This window comes from Rhinolophus sinicus, chromosome 3, assembly GCF_057876585.1.
Source record: "Rhinolophus sinicus isolate RSI-liver-muscle chromosome 3, RSI-T2T, whole genome shotgun sequence".
Taxonomy (NCBI): Eukaryota; Metazoa; Chordata; class Mammalia; order Chiroptera; family Rhinolophidae; genus Rhinolophus; species Rhinolophus sinicus.
The window spans coordinates 32,838,731-32,864,961 of NC_142503.1; the positions used below are offsets into that span (position 1 = coordinate 32,838,731).

A 26,231-nucleotide genomic window follows, 5' to 3' on the forward strand; every position below is an offset into this window, starting at 1 on the left:
TTTCCTTTTTCTGAAATTGTTTTATTTCATGAAGGTGGGGGAAACAGGAAAATAGGAGAATGAAACACATATTTTTTAAGTAATTACAGTATAATTACAGTATAAGTGTGGTTTAAATCTAATATTTGAAAATGCCCGGTAGAAACTCATCTCAGGGTATGCCAAAATATAACTCTCAGCATTTTCCTTATTTTTGTGAAGATGTTTTGATTTTGTAAAAATGACAATTGCTAAATGGGAACAACGTAAAACATGACACAACAAAGAAACTAAAGTTCTCTAGAAATATAACAGCTGACCACTCTTTTTTAATTTTTTTCGATTAGAACTGACATTCAATATTGATGAACAACGTCCACACCTCTCAGCATTAATCAATATAGATAACGTACGCTGCGACATAAACGGACCATGCTGCTCTTCCTAGGCCAACATCTCATAGACTTTTCAAAATAGACTATTTTTTAGAGCAGTTTTAGGTTCCTAGCAAAATTGAGTGAAAAGTCCAGAAATTTCCCATTTACTCCTGTCCCCACACAGGCACAGCCTCCCCCTCTATCAACCCCCCAACACACCAGTGGTACATTTGTTTCAACTGCGGAACCTCCGTGGACACACCACCACCACCCAGTCTAGTTTACATTAGGCTGACTCTTGATGCTGTGCATTGTGTGTTTGAGCAAATGTATAACGACACGGATCCACAATGACAGTACCACGCAGCGTAGTTTCACTGCCCTGAAATCCTCTGTGCTCCACTTACTCATCATCCCCCCTAAACCTTGGCAACCACGGATTCTTTTACTGTCCAGCTTTTTACTTTTTAGTCTAAGAAAAGCATCTTTATCAGTTATGTTTAATGAATAAATTGTACTGCATTTTTTATATTTGTGTTCAATGATTTACTTAACTAGTACATTGTTGATAAACACAAGTAACTTAGTGTTTTGTGTTTCGCTGTCAGCAATAGTAGTTCAATAAGCAGACTTGGTGAGCTTTTCTCCACACATTATGACTATCTCCTGAGGCCTTCCACACAGAGCGGAAATGGCTGAGGCAAAGGTGTGCACTTTTTACATTTTGAGGCACAATGCCGAAACCTCTGGATGAAGAGTTCTAACTACTAAGAGTTCATGAGACTGCCCATTTCCCTAGATCCTTCCCAGCACTGGGTCTTATCTAACTTTGTAAAATTTCAGCATTTATTTTTTAAAGCCCATACTAACCCTCCTTCTCTTCCGTTTACCCCAAGAACTGCAAAACTGCTTCGTGCAGGAATGTTACCTGCTGGCTCAAAGACCCTCAGGTGAAAGGAGAGTACTTCTTTAATGTGTCCACCAGAATTTGGAACGGGACTTTTGCAGCGGTAAGTATTAGCTTGATTTATTGGGTTTACCCACAGCGAGGAAATCATACCCTTCGACAAAATTAGTATTTTGGCTGTCAGCAGTGCCCAAATAACCGAGAGCAATCTTACCCTGGAAAGCAGCGTGCTTCCACCCCTTTGAAAAACTTGTCCAATTTGGCTGTGCCTCAGGATCACCTGGGGTGCTTGTAAAGCATCTGATGCTTAGACTCCACGCCAACCCACTACATCAGTCTCTGGGAATGCCATCAAGATCCCCTCTGCTGCCCTTGGGGTACGAGGGGCCACCTGCTCTGTCTCCCTCCCCATGCTCTTGACATTTTTTACTTCGTCTCCTCCACCACACCCACATCCAAATGCACATGACTCTGTCTCCTTCCTTGAACTCCCAGCTAATTGTCTGCCTGGCTCTCAAACCACCCAGATGAACCTAACATAAGCATCCACCTTCCTATAGTAGAGCCAGGTAACCACTCTGCTCTCCTGTTGGACCCTTTCTCTGCTGGAAGCTCAGTGTGCATACAACTTTTCAAGTCCTCTCAAGCTCATGAAAAGTGAAGAAAGTGCCAAAACAATGTCAGCGTTTTTCCACTTGGCAGGTGTAACAGTAGTGTATCTGCTTTCAGCAGAGATTTTTGGTAGCCAAAATTTTAGTCTGGAATGAAAAATATAAGCATAGACAGAGCTCCTTACATATGACTGCACAGTGGCTAGCTATTCCTTTCACCAACACGGGCTCTGATTGAGGCAGCAGAAGAGAAATAAGTAAAACCTCTCGGGCCTTTGGCTCTCTGATTCTTTTTTTTGTTTTTTGTTTTTACCTAGTAAATCAGTCTGCAAGGTGCTTACCAACTGGACGGTAATACCTCTTTCCTAACCATTTCATGATCTCTCCAACAAACCCCATGCCGTGCTATGCAGTTTTTATATAAGGTTACAGAGAACTAAGCTTCCTCAGAACTTGTCTCTGGAACCAAAATATAAGCAATATTCTTGGATAGACAGAACAGAAAGAGGAATCGTGAAAGATGGGGGGAAATAGAGAATGGGGGATGGAGGAGTGAGAAGTTGTTTTCTTCTTGCTTTATTTTGTTTTCTCATTAGCTGCATTGGCTTTCAAGCCTTCAGGACTCCTAAATCCTGTAAGATGCAATGCCCGCCCTTACTGATACAATCCTCCCAGCTTCTGCAGTTCAGTGCTCAGTTTCACCAACTGGTGGTTCTTGGCTCCTTGGATTTGAGGAACGAATGTTTTCATAGCAAACTTTGCCAGCTGGGAAGGAAAACTGACTGTTGCAAATAAAAATGCAATCATGCCGACTCTGCAAAACACATTGGGTTTTTCTTTAGTTTGTTTAAAGCTACATCATTTTACTGTAAGAGTTTTAAAAGTACCTTCCCAAGGCTTTCAGAAGGAGCCGTTTCATTTCTGGGAGCAAAATTCTAAGGGAATGTAGTACTACGGTTTCCCACATGGTTCTGAGCTCGAAACTGAAAAAACACCCAAGGGTTACTATAGGGTATCAAGTCCTGCACATCTTTCTCCTTCGTGAGAAGTCAAGCGTTTATCCCCACCTTGTTTTCAGCTATTTCAACAGCAAAGTGGATGGTCTCAGACCACCGAGGAGATCCAGTCTAAAATATGGATCTCATTTCCTACATTAGGACCCAGTAATGCACTGCCTTTCTGCTGCTGTGCGAATCAACTTAACATTTCAACTGATGTTATCATGAGGTGATTGCTTGGGCCTCCATACTGATGGCATTGTTGGCTGCCAGTTGTAAGGAAAAGCCCTGCTGAATGCTAGTTACTTTACTCTCAGATGTGCATAGTATATCTACCAAAGGTTGTTAACCCTGCAGAATACTGTGTACCTGTGCACACGACGTCACTTGGGAGAGCAGAGATACCAGTTGTTGTAAGGAAATTCTTCCATCTTTAGTCTACAGCGACAATGAAGCCAGCATTCACTGAATAGATTTTTTTTAATGTAAACCATTATCAATACTTGTAATGTCCCCCCAATAATAAATGTTTAAGAGAGCAGGGATCAGGGTTAATTTCTGATGTAATCTTCCATATTGAGAAAATTAAGAATAATCAGATTGAACCATGGAAATAAATTGCTCACTTTTTGGATATGCATTCTCTCTTTCTGGCTCCCAGATATCGTTTAGCAAATTAGCTCATGGAGTACACTGAATCATAAGCCCTAGTAACCAGAAAAGCTTCGTCCTAGTAGCCAGAGCGTGTGAAGGCAGTTCTCACACCGGGGTATTGTATTCTATTTCAATGTAAGCATCAGGCCCAATATTTGCATTATAAAAAATATACACATCAATGTTTCCATTGAAAAAGATTATTTTTCTACAATAGATCCAGGAATACATGTAAAGTTTTTTTCGTATTAGGCAGTTACTAGAAATACCAGCATAAAATATATGTCCTTTCCATCTGCCTGTCCCAAGTCCAGTATTTTTTTATAGAAATGCTTAGATTAGAAAATCTGAAATTATTACTCGTTATATAGCATGACAAAAAGGTTCTGGGTGTACGCTGCTGACATGCATGGCCGAGCTCAAGTGTACTTTTAAATAGTACTATTTTACACGTGTACCCAGAAGAAATAGTCTCTTTCCATTTTAAGATGATCTTCCATTGCATTATGTGATTTATCCAGGTAAATATATAAAAATACCATGTTTGCAATTTCCCCTCATGTCGCAATCTTCATTAAGTTTTTAAAAATTAACTATGGTCTTTCCTAATTAAAAACTTCATTTCTAAACCCTTGTTTTTCAACCCTGTTTTCAAAGTTCGAATCACGTAGATAGATGTTTTAACCTGCTGATGTTTGGACCCCCACCCCCCCGAGATTTGGTTTAATTTATTATGGCAGGGCCCAGTATCCACACATTTTAAATTCCCTGGGCACCTCTCATGTGTGGTCCTGTCACATATCACGGATTTCAGCACACGGAGCTTCTTGAGTATTCAGCGTTGGCATTAGCTCTGTCGTTTTCCGTAAGGAAATTCATACGAGTAAGTAATAGTCATGCCAAGTTTTACAGATTGACTTCTGCTAGGATAAAATACATTCTTTATTCTTGTGTTCCAGTCGACTTTCCAGACAGTCCAGCTGACAGCTTCTGCAGAAGTCAACACCGACAATCCTGAGATATATGTGATCGAAGAAAACGCGGTCACGGTGAGCACATCCCATCCCCCCCACGGGCAGTAGAGTCTAGGAGGCATTCCATTTCTGAAAACTTAGAATAGTGGTTCTTCTCACCTAATGTGTGCACAGGTATCTTAATGAAACTCTAAAAATCTGATGTTTATTACATTGAGCTTTTGGCAAGGGTGTTCGGTGATCTACTTGCCCCCCTCCATGCTCCTCCCCCACCCCCCCCACCCCGCCTCCCATGTTAGCAAAACTGGATCAAGAGTGATGATCCAATAAAAGGCAAAACAAAAGGGGCTCCATCATGCCTGTGGCTCCCTTCTCCAGTTCTTTCTTTCTCCTCATGCTTCCACAAAACAGTCTAGATCTTACGCCATAAAAATCTAAGTCTTGCTTATTTGAATCATGTATTGTAGTACGGAATACTTTTTAAAGAGAAGTGAAGTATGCTTAATAAATAAGACATTTACTGGAGGATTTTTTCATAGTATTCCTTATAGCTAGACACTGACACTGTGTGAAATGTCCATTCATTAGATTTTACATTCTAGAACACTATAAATGCTCCCCTTGATTAAAAAAAAAAAAAAAAATAAGTTTTGCAAAGAAATGGACTTGCAGAGAAAACAAAGGCTCAGTGTTCCAAGGGCTGGCACAGGACAACTTTCCTTTGCATTGAAACTCTGGTTAGAATATGCCGTATTTAGATATAGCGGGATTTCCATGCCTGGCTAATCTGTTGGCAGAGCCCTGAGCATTTTCCTCCCAAAGCTTTTGTTATAAATTGGAAGGCAATGTAAGACTCTTCCCCAAGGCCCGCTTGGCAGCTGGCCTCACAGCCTATGAACTTGGTGAAAAAGCCAGTGGCCCTGTGAACTCTGGACCTCGCTCAATGCCGAGGATAGAACTCAAGTGCTGCTGTCCCACTCTTGTCCCAGGGAAAACGATTCCACACAAAGAGGATGCTTTTCTGCCTCTGGCTTAGGACCTTCTGTGAAGGCCCACACCCTCAGAGATGTCAGAGGCTGGGGTGTGGAAAATCAGAAACAGAGCCAAAGGAAATGTAGTCTTCAAATTCAAGTGCTCTGAACTCAGCCTGGCAGAAAAGCACTATAGATGTTGTAAAAGTCTGTTTTAGAAAAGCGTAGTGTTCAGACAATACCTGGACCTCTGCTGAAGTTTTGGCGTTTTTTTTAGAATGCAGCATTAAATAAATGTATTAGCTAAAAACACAAATTAACAATTTTAATGAACCCTTTAGGAAATTTTTCTTTTCCTGGTTTTCTCTGAACAATACTGATAAATAACAGGACATTTATTACTTTATTGTGTCTATGAAAATATTTTTTGAATCTAAATAAATATTAGGTAATTTTTTGAATGTTTGGAATCCAAATAATAAATTGACATATCCCTATAGGTAAATAATTGATTCTTAAATTTATTTGACTCGTAGGCCCATTTAAAAATTTTATACTCATGGATCCCTGTGGATCCATGAACTCAGATTAGGAAGTTCTGCAATGGAGAGAAGTAGAGACAAGATGCCATTAAGCAGTGAACTGTATGAATTTAACTTTATTCCTAAATTTATAAAGCCTTTTTTAAGTTCTTGAAGTTACAAATGAGAAGAAATATAGTCACCAAAAGGCCAGATTCAAGTTTAGCCCAACTCAAAAGTTCTGTGACAAAAAGCAATTTATCTGCCACTGTAATTCAGTGTTAAATCAAACATTAGGTTGGTGCAAAAGTAACTGCAGTTTTTGCAATTATTTTTAACCTTTTAAACCGCAATTACTTTTGCACCAACCTAATAAATAATGTTTTGTCCCCTTGGTTTGCTCCAAAATATAGGTCTTTAAGAATATACATGGTGGAGGAAATGGTTGTGATTCTTTCTACAATTAAAAAAAGAATATGTGGTTTTACTATTAAAGCTCGTAGGGCAGCCATTCTGTTAGTCACAAAGCTTGCCACAAAGTGGATATAAAGAATCATAGGTAGCCTCAAGGACAATTTGATAGCTGAAAAGGTCAACTTGAGCCCGGAGATATTACTTCTTTCTACTTTTTAACAATCCATATCAAGCAATCCTGAATGGGAGTTAAGACACAGCAACGGTACAAAGGTGTTGTTTAATCACAAGGGATTCGGGCTGTTGATTTGTTTGACCTTTGACTCCCCTCCCCAAGACTGGGCTCCAAATGCTTTCACTTGACGATGAAATTGTATGTAAGAAATTGAAACTGCTATTTCATAAACAATGAATGCATCTGAGACTGCCAGAGATAACATAAACGCTAAATACTGATGCAGTTAAAGGGAGGAAACTAGAAAACTTGATTCCTTGACTGTACTTTGCAGGAACATTTTCTCTAGAACTTGTACTGCACGATGTTTAATTGAGGAACATGATCGTGTGCAAGTCACATCACCTCTGTAGACTATAATTTATGAAATTAGAATTTGATTAGCCCATCTTTTTTTTTTTTTGGTGCTAAAATTAGTTAACTCAATTGTTGTGTATATACATTTGCAGATTCCCATCACGATAATGAAACCCCATGAGAAAGCTGAAGTACCAACCGGAGTTATAGTAGGAAGTGTAATTGCTGGAATTATTCTGCTATTAGCTCTGGTTGCAATTTTATGGAAGGTAAGAAAAGTTTCTTATTTAAAAATAAGGGGCTCCTAAAGACTTCTGTCTTGAATTTCCTGATTAAACAGCAACCTTAAGTTTTATATGGCACCTCCTCCATCATAAGAAAAAAGGTGATGCAAGTTTATTTGCAAATCTCACCCATGTCTTTGAAAACAATCAGTAAGGATTTTATCTCCTTGGTCTTGGTCTCTATGCTTTTTTGCCCCCAACCTTCCTTTCATCCAGACCCTTGAATGTTTTATTCAGCTGCAATTAAGTGGACCCTGAAAAGTTTAACTTTATGCAAGTCAGTACATCTCTGTGGGCATTAATTTCCTCACTGAAGGGTTATACCAAGTGAGTTCAGGAGTCTGCACACCACCCTCTCCAGAACCCCAGCGATTCCCAGAGGTGCTTTGGGGAAAGTGGGCGGCAAAGGGGGTCCAAGGCCCCACACGAAATAAGCCATAGATCGTAACATTTTTACATCATCATCTTGCAGCTTGGCTTCTTCAAAAGAAAATATGAAAAAATGACCAAAAATTCAGATGAGATTGATGAGACCACAGAACTCAACAGCTGAGCCACCCAGCAGTTCTCACTGCCTTGGGACCAGGCAGCATCACAGCCCGGGTTTGCTGTTTGCGCGAATGGATTTTGCTTTCTAAATCCCAGTGTTTTATAATGTAATAGGTAAACTAGCCTGATATTTTATTTTAAGAAAACTGCAGGTCAGTTTGGAAAGAAGAAATTGTGGGGGGTAGGGGGTAGGCGTATAAAGCGTAAAAGATTTATTTTATATGGAAAAAGTGACCTTTATGTTGGCTGGTCCAGAGTTTACATTATAACGTGCATTATGTCAAAGGTGAAATGCTTCCAAACATGAGATGCCTTACAGAAAAATAAAACCCTTTTCAGATTTTTGGGGGTAGGGAAACCCAATCATGTAAAATAATTGTTTTTAAACAGCAATAACAAAAGTGGAAGTACTTGGTATAGATACATCATTAGCTTGTATACTGATGTTGATGGTGAAAAAAAAAAAAAAAACACAGGTCTTCAGCTTATGCTGCTCATCCAAAGTTACCACAGAGAATATCTGACAATTTTGTTTATAAACTAGGTAAAATTTGCTCTTGTCAGCCCACAGCAGCCTCCTCAGAGTCCCTTTCTTGCTATGATGTACTTATCAAAACCTGCTTGACTAACTGGTGGGAGCCTAGAGTATGCCTCCTGCAGAGGAAATCTCTGTTAAAGGGAGAAGTGGTCTCCCATCCAAGTACTAACCAGGCCCGACCCTGCTTAGCTTCCGAGATCAGATGAGATCGGGTGCATTCAGGGTGGTATACCATGTTTCCCCCGAAAATAAGACCTAGCCAGACAATCAGATCTAATGCATCTTTTGAAGCAAAAATTAATATAAGACCTGGTCTCATTTTACATAAGACTCGGTATAATACAACATGATAATATAATAAATATAATATCCGGTCTTATTTTACTATAAGACCAGGTCTTATATAAGACCAGGTCTTACATTAATTTTTGTTCCAAAAGACGCACTACAGCTGACTGTCCAGCTAGGTCTTATTTTCGGGGAAATACAGTAGTGCCATTTGCGACAACATGGATAGATCTTGAGGTTATTATGCTAAGTGAAATAAATCAGACAGAAAAAGTAAGGAGCTATATGATTTCACTGATATGTGGTATATAAAACCGAAAGCAACAAAAGAACAAGACAAACAAAAACTCATAGACACACAGACAATAGTGGTTACCAGAGGGTAAGGGGGGGTGGGGGGTGGTAGATGAGGGTAAACGGGGTCAAATATATGGTGATGGAAGGAGAACTGACTCTGGGAGTGAACACACAATGTGATATATAGATGATATATTACAGGATTGTACACCTGAAACCTATGTAACTTTACTAACCACTGTTACCCAATAAATTAATAAAAAAAGGGAGGGGTGGGGGTGGAGTGGAAGGCAAAGCAGGAAATTACCAGCCTGTGCCAGAGGAAGAAGCAGCAAGTTTCCTTTCTCCTTGATGCACAGCTGGCTGACTTGACGAGCTGGCTGGCAGGAACCTCGTAAATTTTTGAAAGATGAGTACCTCTGGCATTTTCCCTCCTTCCACACTGACCCACTCTCCCCCTCCTGGTGCCCCATCTTCTAGAAGCCCACTGAAGCCCGCTTCCTCTCCAGCAGTCCAGAGTTGTCCATCTTCCTGTAGCCCTTGTCCAGCTCTCCTTTTCCCTCAGGGAAGCTGCTCTTCACTAGGGGTGACTAGGAAAAGTCGTCAGTTTAACTTACACACTTGCATGAATTACTGTATAATCCCCCTAAAGTCAGGGGGCTGTTTTCGTTTACTGCTAAATAAGTAAGAAAAACAAACCTCAGTGAATTTCTAATTGTTGGAATTTCAGGCAGTATAAACAAGGTAAAGTAAAATGTCTCAGGAATTTGCAGGGAGGTTCAAAGAGACTCTGGAAACCACCAAATTAGCAGGTGCATCTCTGCTTGTCTTTTTCCAGAGGACTTAAACTTCCAGGATGACTTTCACCTGGGCACGTTTGCGCAGGAGGTAGATTCTTGGGTCCCAATTCTGAGTTTTATGTGATCGGGTTGGGGTGAGGCCCAGTAACCTGTATTTAACAAGCACCCTGTCATTATGGGAGTAGGCCACCTGAAGGACATCACCCATTTCTCCTTCTGCACCTTCTTTTCTGTACTTCTGAGCCCAAACCTTCTCAAGGAGCTGGGACTGGGAGAAGGGCACAGGCGAAAGCAGCGGGTACTATGCCGTGTTAACACCTGCACACTAAAGCTGAAGGCAAGTCACTGCCTCTATGAACGTCAGTGTCCTCATTACGAAATGGGAAGACTGGGTTGGAGCTCAACAGCGATGCTCTTACCTTGCAAAGTATAGGATCTGGATTTCTTATACGAATAGACCATCCTCCAAGAATCTGACTGAAAAGAAGTCACAGGAAAACAGGCGTTTGCCATGTGCATCTGGCCCTGGCTGCCCTCCTGGCTAGCCCTTGACGGCTGTCCAGAGCTACGCACACAGTCTAGTGAGTTATTTTGTATTTGACAAAACAAAGAAGAAAAAAATTAGCCTTGTCAGGGTATTTTCTAGTTAAGATGTGCTTGAGCCCAATTCTTATAACAACTGTGTGGATTCAAACACTTTTAAATAAAAATTTTATTTAAAAAATGGAGGAGAAACTGGTCATTAAGTTGATAAAGAATATTTAGTAAAGCCACGTAACTGCTGTATATATGCATACATATATACACACACACCTGGTCTTCAATGTGCTATACAAAGAATTATGGCATGGCATGCTTTTATTCTGCTCCGCCTCACCTCCCTTAGATAAGCACTACATTGAGGTCACATACACACAGTGACTTGACTTAGGAAATCTGCCTTGATGGCACTGTTTCCATGAAGTACTTGGATTACTATAAACTAAAAAATTAGCCAGTTGTCTCTGCACTATTTATGACACTAGAGCAGCGTTTCTCAACCTTGGCGCCACTGACATGTGGGGCCAGGTCATTCTTGTGGGGACTGTCCTGGGCATTGCTGGCTGTTTAGCAGCATCCCTGGCCTCTACCTACCAGATGGCAGGCGCACCCTCTCTCTCTCATCGTGTTCACAAGTACAGAAAAGAAGGTGCAGAAGGAGAAATGGGTGATGTTCCTCAGGTGGCCTACTCAAAACATGTCTCCAGACATGGCATTTGGCCTCTTGGAAGGCAAAATCACTCCTATTGAGAACCACTGCACTAAGAGCAAGTGGCCGAAATAGGCAACTTCTGCTATCAGATCAATGGTTTGAAGCAGGGGCTCTATTTCTTAATATAAGAGTATTTCTCAAGCACTTTTCTGCAAAGGTGACTATTCATACACTGTTTGAAAAAAAGTTATGTATTCCTATTCAGCCATACTTTTGGTTTGAAACCATGCAGAGTGTGGGGCTTAAAGACGTTGTCTTAAAGTTTCCATTTCATAAATGGTATGTAGGCAAGATCTACAGAACATGATAAAACCTGAGCTGCTTCATGCATGGCTGGCACACAAGCCTCATAAAGTAGTATCAGAGTAAAATAGTTTGTGAAAAAACAGCATTGAGATTTAAAATCATGCATTGCTCATTTTAGCAGCAAAATGGGAACTTCTAACTAGACAGAAATTTTTTCTAGCTGGCAGTGTTATATAAAGTAGTAAAAGTTACCTATTAACTGTGAAGGGTAAAGAAAATTAAAACCAACTTATCACACAAGTGATTATTACTAAAAATTATTACAAAAGTTGTAATTTATAGTGTATCTATTTTGATGTACAGCTATAACTTAATGTAGGAAAAGCCCATAGATTAAGACATCATTCAGCAGAAAGCAGGAGTCCTCAAACTGAGCTCCCTGGTCCATCTTCATTATTTCAATTTTACACACAGAAAATAATTCACCTTTTAGGACTATGCCCTTTGTGTTCAGTAACACATACCTATTTTAATCAATTTGAAAGACTAAACATCTAAGAGGTAAAAGGTAAACGTGGGGGTAAAATTTGAAATAAAAAAAAATTTAAACTACTTTGAACCTTAAAGAATGGAAATGTAGCCATTATGTAAAGATAGACATGGTTTCATATGTACCTGATATATTTTAGCAAATAAAGTTAAAATTTAAATGTATATATTGCACAATGTTAGAATTGTATATTTTTTAAAGACAAGTTGTCTTGGATATTTTCTTTATACATAATGTATAAATCTTTGTTAAGATGTAATAAGTACATTGTTTTTGATTAACTAGTGTTTTTTTAATCTTTTTTCTCTCCAACAAAAATATGAAAACGAATGTGTGCATGTTTGTACATTGACCTGTGCAATTCATTTGATTTCTGAGAAACAAAAATTAAATTGGAATAGTAATCAACGTGAATTAAGAACTTTTCTCATATTAAAGTATGAGAAGCAAACAGAAAAGTATTATTTAATTGTAGACCACTCTTTTCATACCACATTACTGAGTAGCATTAAAATCGTTTTGAAAATAAAGCTGTTTACTTTGGATTTAGAATATTATGGCTTATGTATTTCACTATATTTATCTTAAGAACTCACTGTGATTCACAACACACTCAAGACTCACCATAAGGAGAGGACGTATCCAGTCTCTTGCATGACTAGCTGTGACCACAAGGATGTTTTGTAGGAACTGAAACTGCCTTCATAGCTTAGGACCTAGGTGTAAAGCCCTGCTCTGCACACTGGTCCACAGACAGGCAGCACTGCATCATCTGGAGCCTGTTAAAAATGCAGATCTCAGATGCCACTTAGAACTACTGAATTCTAATAGACGTTTAAGGAGATCCCCAAATAATTCATATTACATTCAAGTTTGAGAAGCACTGCTCTGAAACACATCTTATCTCTTGAAATAAACGTGTGCTTGATTGGAATAAAGTAGAGAAAAAAAGAGTCAGCCAAACTGCTGCAACCTGCAAAAATAGCCATCAGCATAGTGGTGTTTTTTTTTGTTTGTTTTGTTTTTGAATTTTAGTAGCAAGCAGGAAGGTTTAAATATTTTTATTATAAGGATTAAATAAGCATAAAAGAATGAGCTGAAATTATAAAAGAAAATATGCATCGGGCTCACAGACTGGCCATCACTGTATAGACGGCACATTAATGCAAATGTTGGGTGGTCTGTGCTGCCACTTAAAACATCAAGGCACAAATGTCTCCCATTCTTGCATCAGGTGATCTCTCACACGCTCCTCTATTCTGCCCATCTCAGTTCTGGTAAACCACGTCATAAGGGCAGCTTACTGAAGAACCACCACCACTTAGTGTGTTTGTCATGCACCATACGTTAAAGTACAACTTTGGAGAAAGAGAACATTAGTTTTCGTTTGTTTTGTCATAGGTAGGTTGGGAAGTACTGCTTAAAGACCTGTATTTAAAGCTACCATTTTGTCCCAAATTGGAACATAATTTTATATTTACTCATTTTTAAAATATTAATTCCTTTTACTTATTCTACATCAACCTTTTACAAACTACAAACAACATTTTTAAAACCTCCCTCGTTCTGTCATAACCCTTTAATATTTTAAACTAAAATACCAATTAAAAAACACAAATCATCTTCTTCAAAATCAGGGACTAATTTTCATCTAAGGACCACCCCAACCTAACTTAAAAATGGCTACTAACTAAAAACTGAACTTTTTGGTTCTGTGCAATATAAGGTTAACGGGCTACAAACCTAGTAAGACTCAGGTTGCTCTTACTACTATAGCCCTGGCTCTACCGCCCTCTGCTGGGTGAGCTATGTAACTACATCACACAAATCATTGCCATCTAAGTCTACTTACTACCATCTGTGAACAAACTTACTAAAACTAGTTATTTATTATTAAATATATTCCCTATGCTGTACATTACATCCCCGTGACTTATTTTATACCTGGAAGTTTGTACCTCTTAATCCCCTTCACCTATTTCACCTGCCCCCAGTCCCTCTCTCTGGTTAACCACCAGTTTGTTTCGTCTGACTCTGTTTCTCCTTTGTTTTATTCATTTGTTGTTGTTTTTTAATTCCACATATTAGTGAAATCATACAGTATTTGTCTTTCTCTTACTTCACTTAGCATAAAATCATACATCCAATAAGGGGTTAATATCCAAAACATATAAAGAACTCATACAACTCAACAACAAAGAACAAACAATCCAATTAAAAAATGGGCAGAGAACCTGAACAGACACTTCACCCAAGACATACACATGGCCCACAGACACACAAAAAGATGCTCAACACCACTAATCATCAGGGAAATGCAAATCAAAACCGCAATGAGCTATTACCTCATACCTGTCAGAATGGCTATCACCAAAAAGAAAAAAATAACAAGTGTTGGCGAGGATGTGAAGAAAAGGGAACCCTCCCTTGTGCACTGTTGGTGGGAATGTAAACTGGTGCGATCACTGTGGAAAACAACATGGAAGTTCCTCAAAAAATTAAAAATAAAACTACCTTATGACCCAGCAATTCCACTTCTGTGTATTTATCCAAATAATATGAAAACAGTAATTCGAAGAGCTATGTGCAACTCCACATTCATAGCAGCATTACTCACAATAGCCAAGATATGGAAGCAGCCTGAGTGCCCACTGAGAGGTTTTTAATATGCTCAGTAACTACGTACGCGGTCACCGGATGGGAGTAGGGAAGGGAGTGCAGGAGAAATTTTTAAATATCAACTAACAGTATAACAAACCAACCTTGTTGCTACTCAGTTTGCCTGGTTTTACAACAATTTTATGCTGATTTGTATATTGATACAACACTATTAACTAATAAAGCACAGTAAGTATTATGGTAAGATGACAGTTCTGAAATACTAGAAATCTCTGTATTATGAAATACATTATTTTAGGTATTACCACTGAATTTTAAAAAACACAAAAATAATGCTTTTAAACTTTTTAAATCATGTTTTTATTTGGCTTATTTTTTAAATATATCGATTCTAAAAAATATATATCATATCATGACTGTCCGATAATGACTTTTTATACTTTCCAGTTCTGCCAACATTCCCATAATGCTTGCCCAATAACAGTGACATCACAGGATATGCAGGTAGGGGTCCGGGGGGACAGGTGCTGAGACAAAGTCAGTGAGGAGGGGCCATACTTCAGTGAGTCGAGTTTTAATTAGAACTTAGGCATACAATAAAAGGTCTGCCACAAGCATCTTTCTTCATGTTTAAATTATTCTTCCTTTTTTTTCATTAAAGGCTTTCCTCTATCTCTAGTTCCAGTGTTAGACACCCACTTATTTTGCTTTTTTTCGTCCTCCTTTTCTCACCGGTATAACATAAGAAATCATGCTTCAGTAAACTATCTTAACTTCCGGAGAAAAAAATCAAAATGTACTCAAAGATAAGGTTACCAAACTTAAAATGCAGACTAAAAACCTAAGTGATTTAATCACTTGTTGCCCAAAAGCATTCTTTGTTTCTTTTCCAAGATGACGATGATTCTTCATACATTTCCTAAAAATAGAACCATAATAGGTATTCAAAATAAATCATTTTAATAAGTGCAAATATATTTGAATAATGAAGCAAATCACTATCACAACTATTTAAATCTGTTCCTCTTTTAACAATTCAATAAAAGTTTATATAAGGGCACTGAGTGCAGAAAAATGAATAAACATGTTCTCTATAGGTAAAGACTGCCAATCCAGTAGGAGAAACAGCAAACGAAGCCTTAACAAGACAAGGTGCAACCACAGAACAGAATAAACAATGAATTCTATTTGGGACAAGGACGGGAGATAGCCTGGGCAAGGTCGTGCCGGGAAAACGTAAGGTCTTTAAACTTTTTCTTTCCAAACACACTTACATCTTCAACATTTCTCAATATTCTTGTCCAAAGGCAGAAGGGATATTTTCATTAGCTGTGAAACTAAGTGACCACCCAGAGTTCTTAAATAACTAGGTCTGAGCTGTGCTCTGGTGACAACTGCTCTGCGCCCTCCCTACCTGCCCGCCCCTTGTTGGACCACAGATAATCTCAAAGCACAGACTGAGACTAGAACCAGACTAGAATTCAGATAACTTTTGGAAGGGAGGGCGATAAGAAAATAACATTTTCTCTTCTCACTCTCTAGTCAGTTCTATTTCTGTAGGGATAGGAAGCCAAATTCAACTGCTCTCTGAACCACTGTACACCCCTTCCACCTTCTATAGATAGAAAAGCACAAAGAAAGTCCCACTAGTTCGCAAATGATAATAAGGACAGTATGTCCCACCTCTTGCCCGCTCCCTCAATTTGGGGGCCTACCCTTTCATCTACTTTCTGTCGGCTGGCCATCCATTCTTCCTCCTTGGTAAGAAAGCTACCTCGCCACCCAGGCTCACAACTCATTTTGGAATGCTCTCCAACTTCTACCTCTTTAGGGGTTTTCCTCCTGGTCTATCAAAATTGTGGCAGCCTTGTTCACAGCAAGGAACCAGATATCTGAGCTTCACATATCCTGTCCTCTAATCCCACAGCTTTCCCTCATAACAATGGGCTTCAGTTTTTAGTCAGAAAATATGGCCACTAAATTTCACAGGCCCTGGTTCCGAGTCCAGTTAGCTCATCTCTAGGAAGTAGTGACCACAGCTCCTATGAAGCATTCACCCTCTGGTCCTCTGCTCTGGCCTTCAGATCCAGAGCAGATTCGTTCGCTCCTCAGCTTTGCTACCAGCATCAAAGCTCTGGGCAATTCTAGACCCTTAAGTCATTACACACCTCAGAGTACAGAACAATCCCACTGTCAATGTTACTACATCAGGGGAGAAATGAGGGAGTCGGGTCTTTTCCTCTCCTCAGAATGCTCTATGTAGCCAGAGAATTGTTGGCACGTATTGAAGGGCTTTATGTACTGACAGAAAACAAGGTAGAATTTCCAGTCCTTAAATTCACTCACTATGCATATTTTCCAAGGAGGCAAAACCCCACCCTTCTCCATAAAAAAGGAGGAGCTCTAGGAGAAGGTTCTTTTGCCTTGAAGGATCTCTGTTTCAGCCATTGCTGAAGTAGCCATGCGTTATTCCCACTTTCCAAAGCAAAGACCCTCCCATTCAAGGGAATTCTACTCCAAGGGAAGCTGCCTCATCTATGAAATACTGGAACAATCCAGACTAGGGATGTTAATTGTTACCACTTATTGAGGCCTACTCCATGCCATGTATTCTTTGGGGCATGGATTTTTTCATGCTTACAAACCTTGGAAAAAGACATTATATAAACACTCTTTCACAGATAAAGAAAACAAGATTCTATAAAAGTCAGGGAAGACCCATGAATACAAACTCTGTATGGACTCTTATGCCCTACCCTTCAAAAATGCCTCAGAAAAATCATCTCCAAAGGCAAAATTAGATTATTTTCTTAACTTACCTTTTTCCATATGGGTACCTTGGCTTTTAAAGTATCGATGGCATAGCTCACAGCTTCGAGGGCTGCAGCCCTGTGGGCTGATGACACAGCAATGATAATGCTTGCTTCTGACACTGGAACTAAGCTGTAACAAAATGAAGGAAAAAAGTTATTCTCTTCTCTAAATCAACATGTTAAAGAATCTATTACACTTCAAAAAAAAAAATTCCAGTGAAGCACACTTATAACTAAACATTCAGTTTAGTTGAGAAAACAGAATCCATCCCCGCTGCACTCAGCAGCAGGGGTACCAAGGTTGTGGCTAATTTGTTAGCATCTATCCACCCACCAAACCTGTTTGATGGGCACCAAAAAGAAAAGGACCTTTCACTAATTCAACAAATAATCTGATTCAAACGAACAAGACACAGTGCCAGGTAATGCGTTGAGAAACAAAGTTACCAAATAATGACTATAACATAGAATTTAAAATAGTAAATAGCAACAAACATTAAATAGAATTGATAACATCAATTAATAAAATGTGATAACTGTTGTTTCAATTGCGGGGTTCTTTTGAAATCCTGAACTCCCTTAGTGTACCACAATCCCTTAGTGGTACAAAAAGGCAAACTAATTTAATGACCTTCAAAGGCATTTACATCAAATAATAATAATTTCTTAATAGACTGTCATATACACAGAGTCCAAACTACAAAACAATTCTTAAAAGATTACAAAACAATGCTCAAGGATTTCAACACACATTAGCAGAAGCTATTCGGCTCAGGGCCCAGGACTTTGGCACATGTGGACTCTGTTACAGTATCTGGCACTCTCCAAATGTTACAACGTTAACAAGCAGCCTTAAAAGCGTGGGGAGGTGTCTCCAATGTCTGCCAGAATAATACACACTCCCTCACCGGAAGACAGACTACACGAAAGACTCCAGAATCAAAATTAGTTCAAAGGTGGAAAACAATTATGCTTAACTTTAAATTGACAAAGGAAATCATACCCAAGTCTATGGAACACCGCTATGTGTCTGACTGGCCATTTCTGCCTAAGGTCACTACAAATTTTTCTGACTTCATTTTCTGCCATTGGTAGATATGCTTCATATTCTAAGCTAATGACTTTTTTCCCTTCAAAATTGTTTCTTGTAGTCCCTAAAACAAACAAACAAACAAAAAGCAATTAAAATAAGGTTTCCCCTTACAATAGAAATTGCACATTAACAGAATAAAAAAAGGATTATTCTTTAATAGACAGGTCGCATATCAATTTTTCCAAAAATTACTTTGAAATGTTTTAAAATGAGAACTTGATTAAAAAACAAAAGATAATTATCACAAAGATAAGAAAACAAAATGGCACTAATTAGGCAAGGTAAACACTCATAAAGAAACCAGGATATATTTCCTTTTCTAACAGCATTTGACACTTAAAAGGAAAACATTATTTTCCCAGGATTATCATTAAGTTATTATCATCACTGTTTTTCCCCTCAGTATTGTAAAACACAGAAACCTCTCTGCTAATGACAACTTTCATCCTATTTTTTAAAATGCTTTTAACATGTTAATTTGAAAATTCCTAAAATAGAACAAGAGCTAAAAAGAATTTCTACCCACCACTATGGGTAATTCTGGATTACTGCTCAGTATTTTGTAGTCCTTCATGAACAATGAACATGGGAAACACCTGCAATTTCTATTGTCTTGTGCCGTCCATAGATGCTGGGGCAAGTCACAACTCACCTACAAACAGGGATATTGCACCACAGAGTGGAGAAGTCACCAACTGGGAGACTTCATCTACTGAAAGTTTCTCAGCAGTGAATTTTATGATATCTTTAGGTTTCTCTTCAACTTCATTCATATCTTTCCTAGAAATAAGACATTAATAAACCTTAACATTGGTACTAAAGGGCAAAATACCCAACTTACAGACTGTATTTCAATTCATATTTTTTCTACCTTAGAAGTGTTAGGAGGTATGATTTGATCTGAATGATAAAATTAATCAAGTAAAATTTCAGCAAAACTCAATATATTTAAATACCCCTAATGAATCAAGCATGATACAAAAAGGAATTTACCTGATCAAAAGGAATTAACATGATCACTTAAAAATGTAATCTACCTCATATGACAATTTATTCAAAATCTGGAATTGCTCTTGGGAGATCCCATCACAGTATGATTCAGGTATTGACACCATTTACACGCACATCACCTCTAACCACTATACTACCAAGCACCACACCTAGAACTGCCTTTTCCTTTATCTAAAAAGGAGTGAGGGAGTGCAGATATGATGGTGACTCCACGGGAACTTGTTTCATTTCACAACGGGGCACAATCCCAGTTAAATAACTGAGGAAATAAATTAAACGAACCGCAGGCCTATTCACCAGACGCTGTACGAAGTCCTTTGCCATGCATTTCTCCATTTGTTCATCGAGCACTTACTAGTACACACTCACTAAGGGCCAGAGACTAAATCCACACACTACACATAGACCAGGGAACAAAAGACCTGGCTTCTGCACTCAGGATGCTTAAAGTGGAATGTGAAAAACAAAGCAATAAATAGGAATCACAAGTAGGGGTAACTTACGGAAATAAGTAGGGCTCTCAGACAGCATGAGGGTGGGGGATAAGAGGATCCTGCAAAGCCTCTCTCAAGAAGTAACATTTAGAGGTGAGACCTGAAAGATAAGAAGGCAGCCCTATAAAGAAACAGGGGACAGACCCACAGCCAGAGACAGAGGGAATGGCAAATGCAAAGGCTCGGGACAAGAAAAAAACCATATCATGTTCCAGACACTACAGAGGCCAGGGTCCCAGGGAGCAAAGGAGAGAACAGATTAGCTGAGGCTGGGCAGATATGTCGGACCTTGCAGACCATGAGGAGTCTGCATATAATCATAAATCCTGTGGGGCTTCATCCACATTGGAAGACGAGAGAAAGAAGGCTAAGAGGAGGTAAGGACTCACTCAAGGTGATTCCAACCATGGAATCTTACTACATCCAATGTTCTTTTCCCTATCGCTTTCCACCTACTGAAAAGAAAAGAACATTTATTCACATACCACTGGATTGCAGGATGTTTCAATCTCCTGGACATGCCACCTGACCTTCTTCCACCTCTCTTTTTTGCAATAAGATATACACAGCCCAAACACAGTCTATTAACTTCAAACCACACCAAGTTCCCACAACTAGATTCTGTAAGGGTATAGATTCTAAAACTACATGTTATAAACCCTGTCAAACACACTCAAGTAATCTCAATACTATTGAATAAACTTCCTAATCTTTCCAAAGAATAGCTCTAATCTCAGTCTCTCTCCTCACACCTCCCTCCCTCTCTCTCTCTCTCTCTCTCTCTCTCGCTCTCGCTCTCACACACACACACACACACATACACATACACACACACACACACCCTTCCCTTTAATGGCAGCCCATTGTTTACTGAATAAATTCTGAACTCTGAAAAATAGCATTTTTCTAAAATCACCAGTTTCCAAATAAAATTGAGATACATATCTAACAAGCAATTCTATTATTTCCAAATAGTAGGACTAAGAAAGATCCAATCTCTGTGGACAGGCTGGGTAATTTGCTTTGCAATATTTACTCTTCACTTTTTGCGGCACTGCCCTCTAGAAGAGTACAGGAAAAAATCCTTGGCTTGCTCCTTTCTATAATGAAACCAAAGTTTTACCATTAAGTATGATATTTACTCTTGATTGCAGAGCAAAACCCTATCAAATTAAGAAAGTTTTCTTTTATTCCTAACTTACCAAGCGTTTTTAATTATGCATGATTGCTAATTTCTATATTACTTATTCTTCAGTTGACAAAAAAATTAAGCCTCATTCTGTCTCTCCAGAATATACTGAGAAACGTTCCTACACGTGATCCTACTCAGATATGGACTATGTTGCTTGGAAAGATGGAGAGATGATATGGGTTCTACAGCCACCTGCAACACAGCTGCAATAGTGATGCTGTTTATTTATACACCTGGAAAACGGCAAGCTTTCTTTTTAGGCGCAGTCATCTTTTTATTTTCCAACTATGCAGTTTTTCAACATTTCTCTGTGCCCAGGTGAGCTATCATCCAGTATTAGTAAGCATATTTGTGAAAAAGTACACAGGGAATCCAATAATTTGAGTTCAAATGCTGGCTCTGCCACTTATTAGCTACGTGATCATAGATAAGTTTTGTAACTTCTCTGAGTTTCGGATTTTCCCTCCTACAAAATACAGGTATTAATGCTCCAGCATCCAGCACTGTGCCTGACACAGAATAAAATTTCAAAAAATCATGTTAAGTGAATTGGATGAACATATCAAACTGACATTAAACTGCTTATAACAGAATCCACACAGAAATGATAGGCAGGTATTTATAAGTCTGTCTGCACCAATAAACAATGGCTGCTTTAATAAAGAGCTGGTGCAGACAGACTTATGAAGAGTATACAGTTAAAGTAAACCATACACAAGTTATCATCTGTATGCTCCTTCTCCATATGATTGGTTAAGAAAAACATTTCTCACATACTCAAGTGGCTCAAAAGCACTACCCTCCACTAATGGGGGGGATAATGGCAATTTCGTCTCCTGATTGAAGCAGGAGGAGCTGATCTCCAAGCTCGACATATTCTTGACGAACCGCAAATATCACCTGATTTCTGACGTCAGCCAATCTGAAGGGAAAAAAGTATGATGAGTAGTTATCAATGCTGTATTAGGCCTCAAATTTCTTCTGCTGCAATTAAAAACATACATAAATATTACTTTACGAAGCATCACCTGCAAAGTCACTAAAGTAACCCATATTCCGCAGAGAAAGGACATATCCACTAAAGAACATACTTAGTCACCAAGAACACAGTAAATTGCTAACAGCTCTTCTTTGGATGTTGTGTGCCTTGGGGAATTAAACAAGCAAACCAAAAAAAAGAAAGAAAGAAAAAAAATACCAGACTGAAGAAACATTCAGGCCAGGTTAAAGAGAAACAAAAAATTTTCCTAATCCCAGGAGCCTTCTGTCTAAGTATATAGGTACACTAAGTATATAGGTACGGAAGTGCTCACAACACCAGGTGTCTCCTAGAGGTAAAAGGCTAAAGACAACAAAGTGGGACAGAGGCCCCACCATGTGTCATTGATTATCAGGGCACTATGAGAGCAACTTAAAAGATACCAAATCAAGGACTAGTATTCCTTTCGAAAATACACTGTGGAATATCTTTTATACAGCACTAGGATTTCCAAGTTAAACATCTATGGGGATTTAAGTGACACTATTACTATTCCTGAAACACCTTCAAATAAGCCACTTTTATACTTTGCTCCAAAAAGAACTTGAGATAGGAACAACAGCAGTAAAATGACTGATTTTCAATACCAGAAAAAAAGTATTACACAAATTCAAATTCAGCAGCAGCTAGGGTTTGTTTTCTCTCTTTCTTTTTTTAATCTCAGAAATTTCTATTTTGTGTTCTCTAAAGAAGTGGTGGAACATAAAAGTTTAAAGCACACATTTTTAACAGAATTTGTTAACAATTTTACTTAATGTTACAGAAATGCAGAATCTACATTTTCAGTATTGTGTAAATCACAAAAACAAATATAATCATGTCCCTTTGTATCCCAGCTTACTGTTTTTCAGTAAAATATGTTTAACCTTCCTTAAGGAATTGTGCATTTTTAAATACTAGAATTTACGTTTCAGTTGTAGTTCCAGACAAATAGACCCTTTCTAACATTAAGGAAATCAATGTGAACGTTTTTTCACTTTTATCGTTTATTGACACTTTTTTGAAATATTAAAAAGTGTTAATTATATGCATTCCACTAATTTTTAACTACCTGGGATGTCGTGTTTCTATCTCATTCCACAGCTGCAATGCTTTTATTTCCTGTGGCACAGAAATGGTCTCGGAACGAATTCCTGTTATTTCAGCGCTTTTTGCAAAATACAACACTTCAACCTGAAAGGAAAGAAAATGCCCTTAATAACAACCCATAGTCCTTTTCTGACAGTCCACGCTGAGTTTTCTAAATGTATTACTTTAATCAAAAACAAAATTTATAAGTTAAAGACAAATCACCCACCGAAATTTCAGTATATCTACAAGTTCAAATTTTGGAAAATATTTATGTTTTAAGCACAATTCTGACTAAGCTTCTGGATGCTTTTTAGTTTTACAAATGTAAGTGTGCCACAACTAAAATCCTAACAATATATTCTTAGAAAACATGAAGTCGGTCTTTAGTTGACATAAAACTCTAGCACCTTTTATAAACACTGAAACAGTGAACAACTGTCTGAGTCAAGAGGTGAATGACACAAATAAAATAAATTAAAATAAATGACAAGAAACTTAAAAACACGTCTTTCACGGTTGTCACATGACCTTTGAATCTAGTCTGCATTACACTGAACCCAGCTGCCGAGGATTAAGTTACGTAACAAACCCTGACACTTAAAGCAGGTGGGTTTGAAATACAGGATAAACTGGTATTTCTTAAAACAAACCTATGCAGTCAGCCTGGTATCTAAGGGATCTGACCAGAAAAGTAACCCACTTGCCACTCAGTGGAAATTATTCTCTACGAAATAACCAGAAGTTGCAAATAATCAAGGGTTTACAAACAAACGCACCGATTTTCAGTTAAGTGCATATCTTTTTAAGTTGAAACTTGTCTTCGTCAAAAAGAATAATCTGAGAACCAAGGGCAAACAAAGGTCGAGAGGGTGCCTTCAGAAACCAGCCAGTATTTAACGCCGTCACCCGAACACTAAGAATTCGGGAAGTGGACTTGACCTCTGCTGGGGCTCCCAGAGCAAAGCCTCCAAAGCCAGGAGGGGCCACAGTGGCCCGGGACGTTAGGCACGGGCTAAAGAGGCTGTAGGGGGACGCGGGGTCCAGCTGAGCAGGCCTGAGGCTGGGCGGGGAAGGAGTGGGCAGTGGGACAGAAACGTCCAGGAGGGTTCCCCACCTTTACCTGGCACCGCGGAACCATCCCTCCGGAGCTCGCTGCACCAGTACCCCGGCCGCGGGGGCGGGGACCCTAGGTCGAGCGAGCGCGCAGGCGCAACCTGACCCCGCCTTTCCGCCCGCAGGGGCATGCGCAGAACTAGCTCCGCCCGGGTGTTTTCTCCGCTGGGCTCCAGCTGCGGCGGCTCCACGGAGAGCTTAGTATTTCACTCGCGAGTGGGTTGCGGTGGCAACCCTGAGCTAAAGTTGTCACTAAATGGGAAATGGGAGGGACATGCACGCCAGTCACCTCGGACGAGAAGCAGAGGCGTGGGAGAGCAGACGCCAGGCTCTGCTAGACACTCGCTACCTGCGTTATGGAAGTTAGGCTTTTCCACTCCTTTAGGCTGCCCTTTAACACTTTTTTTTTTTTTAAATCTACCCTGCCATCCGGTGTATGATTACTGTTCTTTAAAGACTTAGGGCATTCAACTTACCAGAGCATTCGAATTGTATCAAATTTACATTTTTCCTGTAGTTTGTCTGCATACTATCCACCCGACCTTCCCAACTTTTTACCAACAAGAACTCTATTTTAAATTGCTTGCATCGTTCTGTGGATATAAACTAAGCGTCCCTTCCCTTGGAGCCCATAGTAGTAGTTGCGAGACAGTCATAACCTATTAATGGTAACTCCGTGTACCAAATGCCATACAAAGGATACACGTTAACATTTCATGGGGCGGAAGGGAAAATGGCTGGTCACCTGAGAAGTGTGTTCTGGGAAGTCTTCACTGAGGAGACAGACGCTTGAGCTAAATCTACTAGAATGAGTAGCAGCAAATGATGGAGTGAGGGTAGGGATGAGAGAATTTCACTAGCCTGTGTCAAGCCAGAGGGCTACAAAGCAACGTAATGAGGTCACAGAAGGGCAACTAGTTGGCAAGGCGAGTGTGCCGCCTGCAAGGAAGTAGTGGAAGATGAGGCTGAGGATACCAGGTAGTAACCCATGGCAAGAAAAATTAACAGGAACTGACTTAACTCCAACATGTATTCTGGTAAAGTTCCTAAACATCAAGGATAAAGAATTATATTCATATTCAGACAGAAAAATGGGAATGATGACAATGGCCTTAGACTTGTCCATGACATCCAATGCCAGGCAATGGCGGTGTGCAATATTTAAAAGGCTGAGAACAAAAACATGACCCAAAATGTTACATACAGCCAAGCTGGTGCTCATAAAGGCCAAAGCCTGACACTCCTCAACCTGCAAAAACTCAAAAAATACAATTACCCAAGAATCCTTAAAAAATCTCCTTGGGCAAAAATCCAGTCAGTCAAGAGAGTAATCAAACTAAAAAACTTAGTAATACAGAAGTTAATGGAAAAAAAAAGTGAGATTATAATCCATTTAAATATAAAACAAAAACATCAATTGTGTGATTATGGCTATGGAATACGAATAAAATGTAAATGGTATCAGAATATTTTTTTTAAAACTGCCCCAAATCGGACATGTAGTTACAAAACATCGATTCAAGCCTCAATATTTTTCATAAGGTTTCTTAATTTTAGAAGGCGCTGTTAGGGGCAACTATGTCTTGTGAATAAAAATGTGATGATTTCTAATTCAGTTTCAGTTATCTTGTTGTTACATTCAAGTAACAATAAATTAAAAAATAAAAATAATGTCATTACAGTTTTAAAAAATTATGTAACTTTAATGCCCAGAGAAGAGGGATGGAATGACATTCATAACAATGATAATATTTACTGTATCTGGTTAGTGGAATTGTGGATGATTTAGAAAGTACTTTTGCTTTCCTCTTTTTAAATTTCTGTGTTGCTTGACCTTTAAAAGTAACGTGTATTTTATAAATATTTATTAGGTGCTTATTGTGAGTAAGGGTGGAGCAGGTGCACATTCCTTAGGGTCAGGAGGGAATGAACACTGGCTTGATCTGAGCTGTGACCTAAAGGATGAGAGGAGGCGGCCTTGTGCAGTGCTGGGGGTGGAGCATTCTGGATAGAGGCAACCTGGCTTTGGGGTAGAAAAGGACTC

The 26,231-nt window shown here is 39.0% G+C and overlaps 2 protein-coding genes across 14 annotated transcripts in view; one reads left to right on the plus strand and one right to left on the minus strand.

Moving 5' to 3' along the window:
- The window catches only part of ITGA2 (integrin subunit alpha 2), an 87,727-nt gene extending 79,650 nt beyond the window's left edge, over nucleotides 1-8,077 (plus strand). Inside the window, exons 27-30 of the mRNA XM_019736238.3 lie at nucleotides 1,253-1,366; nucleotides 4,486-4,575; nucleotides 7,091-7,207; nucleotides 7,695-8,077. Coding sequence (XP_019591797.3) covers nucleotides 1,253-1,366; nucleotides 4,486-4,575; nucleotides 7,091-7,207; nucleotides 7,695-7,775 — 402 coding nt within the window. The 3' untranslated portion in view covers nucleotides 7,776-8,077. The remainder of the gene's footprint in view (nucleotides 1-1,252; nucleotides 1,367-4,485; nucleotides 4,576-7,090; nucleotides 7,208-7,694) is intronic.
- On the minus strand, nucleotides 1-24,342 carry MOCS2 (molybdenum cofactor synthesis 2). Of its 13 annotated transcripts, XR_016020615.1 has the most exons (9): nucleotides 24,195-24,342; nucleotides 23,055-23,176; nucleotides 21,865-21,948; nucleotides 18,920-19,047; nucleotides 18,178-18,328; nucleotides 17,181-17,304; nucleotides 10,114-12,521; nucleotides 9,202-9,285; nucleotides 1-4,540 (listed from the first exon to the last, which is right to left on the minus strand). XR_016020615.1 is itself a non-coding variant. In XM_088796509.1 (7 exons), exons 1-7 carry the CDS (start codon nucleotides 24,210-24,212, stop codon nucleotides 12,459-12,461), a joined length of 690 nt encoding a protein of 229 aa, XP_088652635.1. In that variant the 5' UTR covers nucleotides 24,213-24,342; the 3' UTR covers nucleotides 8,227-12,458. The 13 variants fall into 13 exon arrangements, 9 of the variants coding, with proteins under 9 accessions (XP_088652635.1, XP_074185048.2, XP_019591792.1 ...); XR_016020613.1 differs by having other exon boundaries at nucleotides 9,202-12,521; XR_016020614.1 differs by lacking the exon at nucleotides 1-4,540 and having other exon boundaries at nucleotides 8,227-9,285.
- Nucleotides 24,343-26,231: the final 1,889 nt, after the last annotated feature.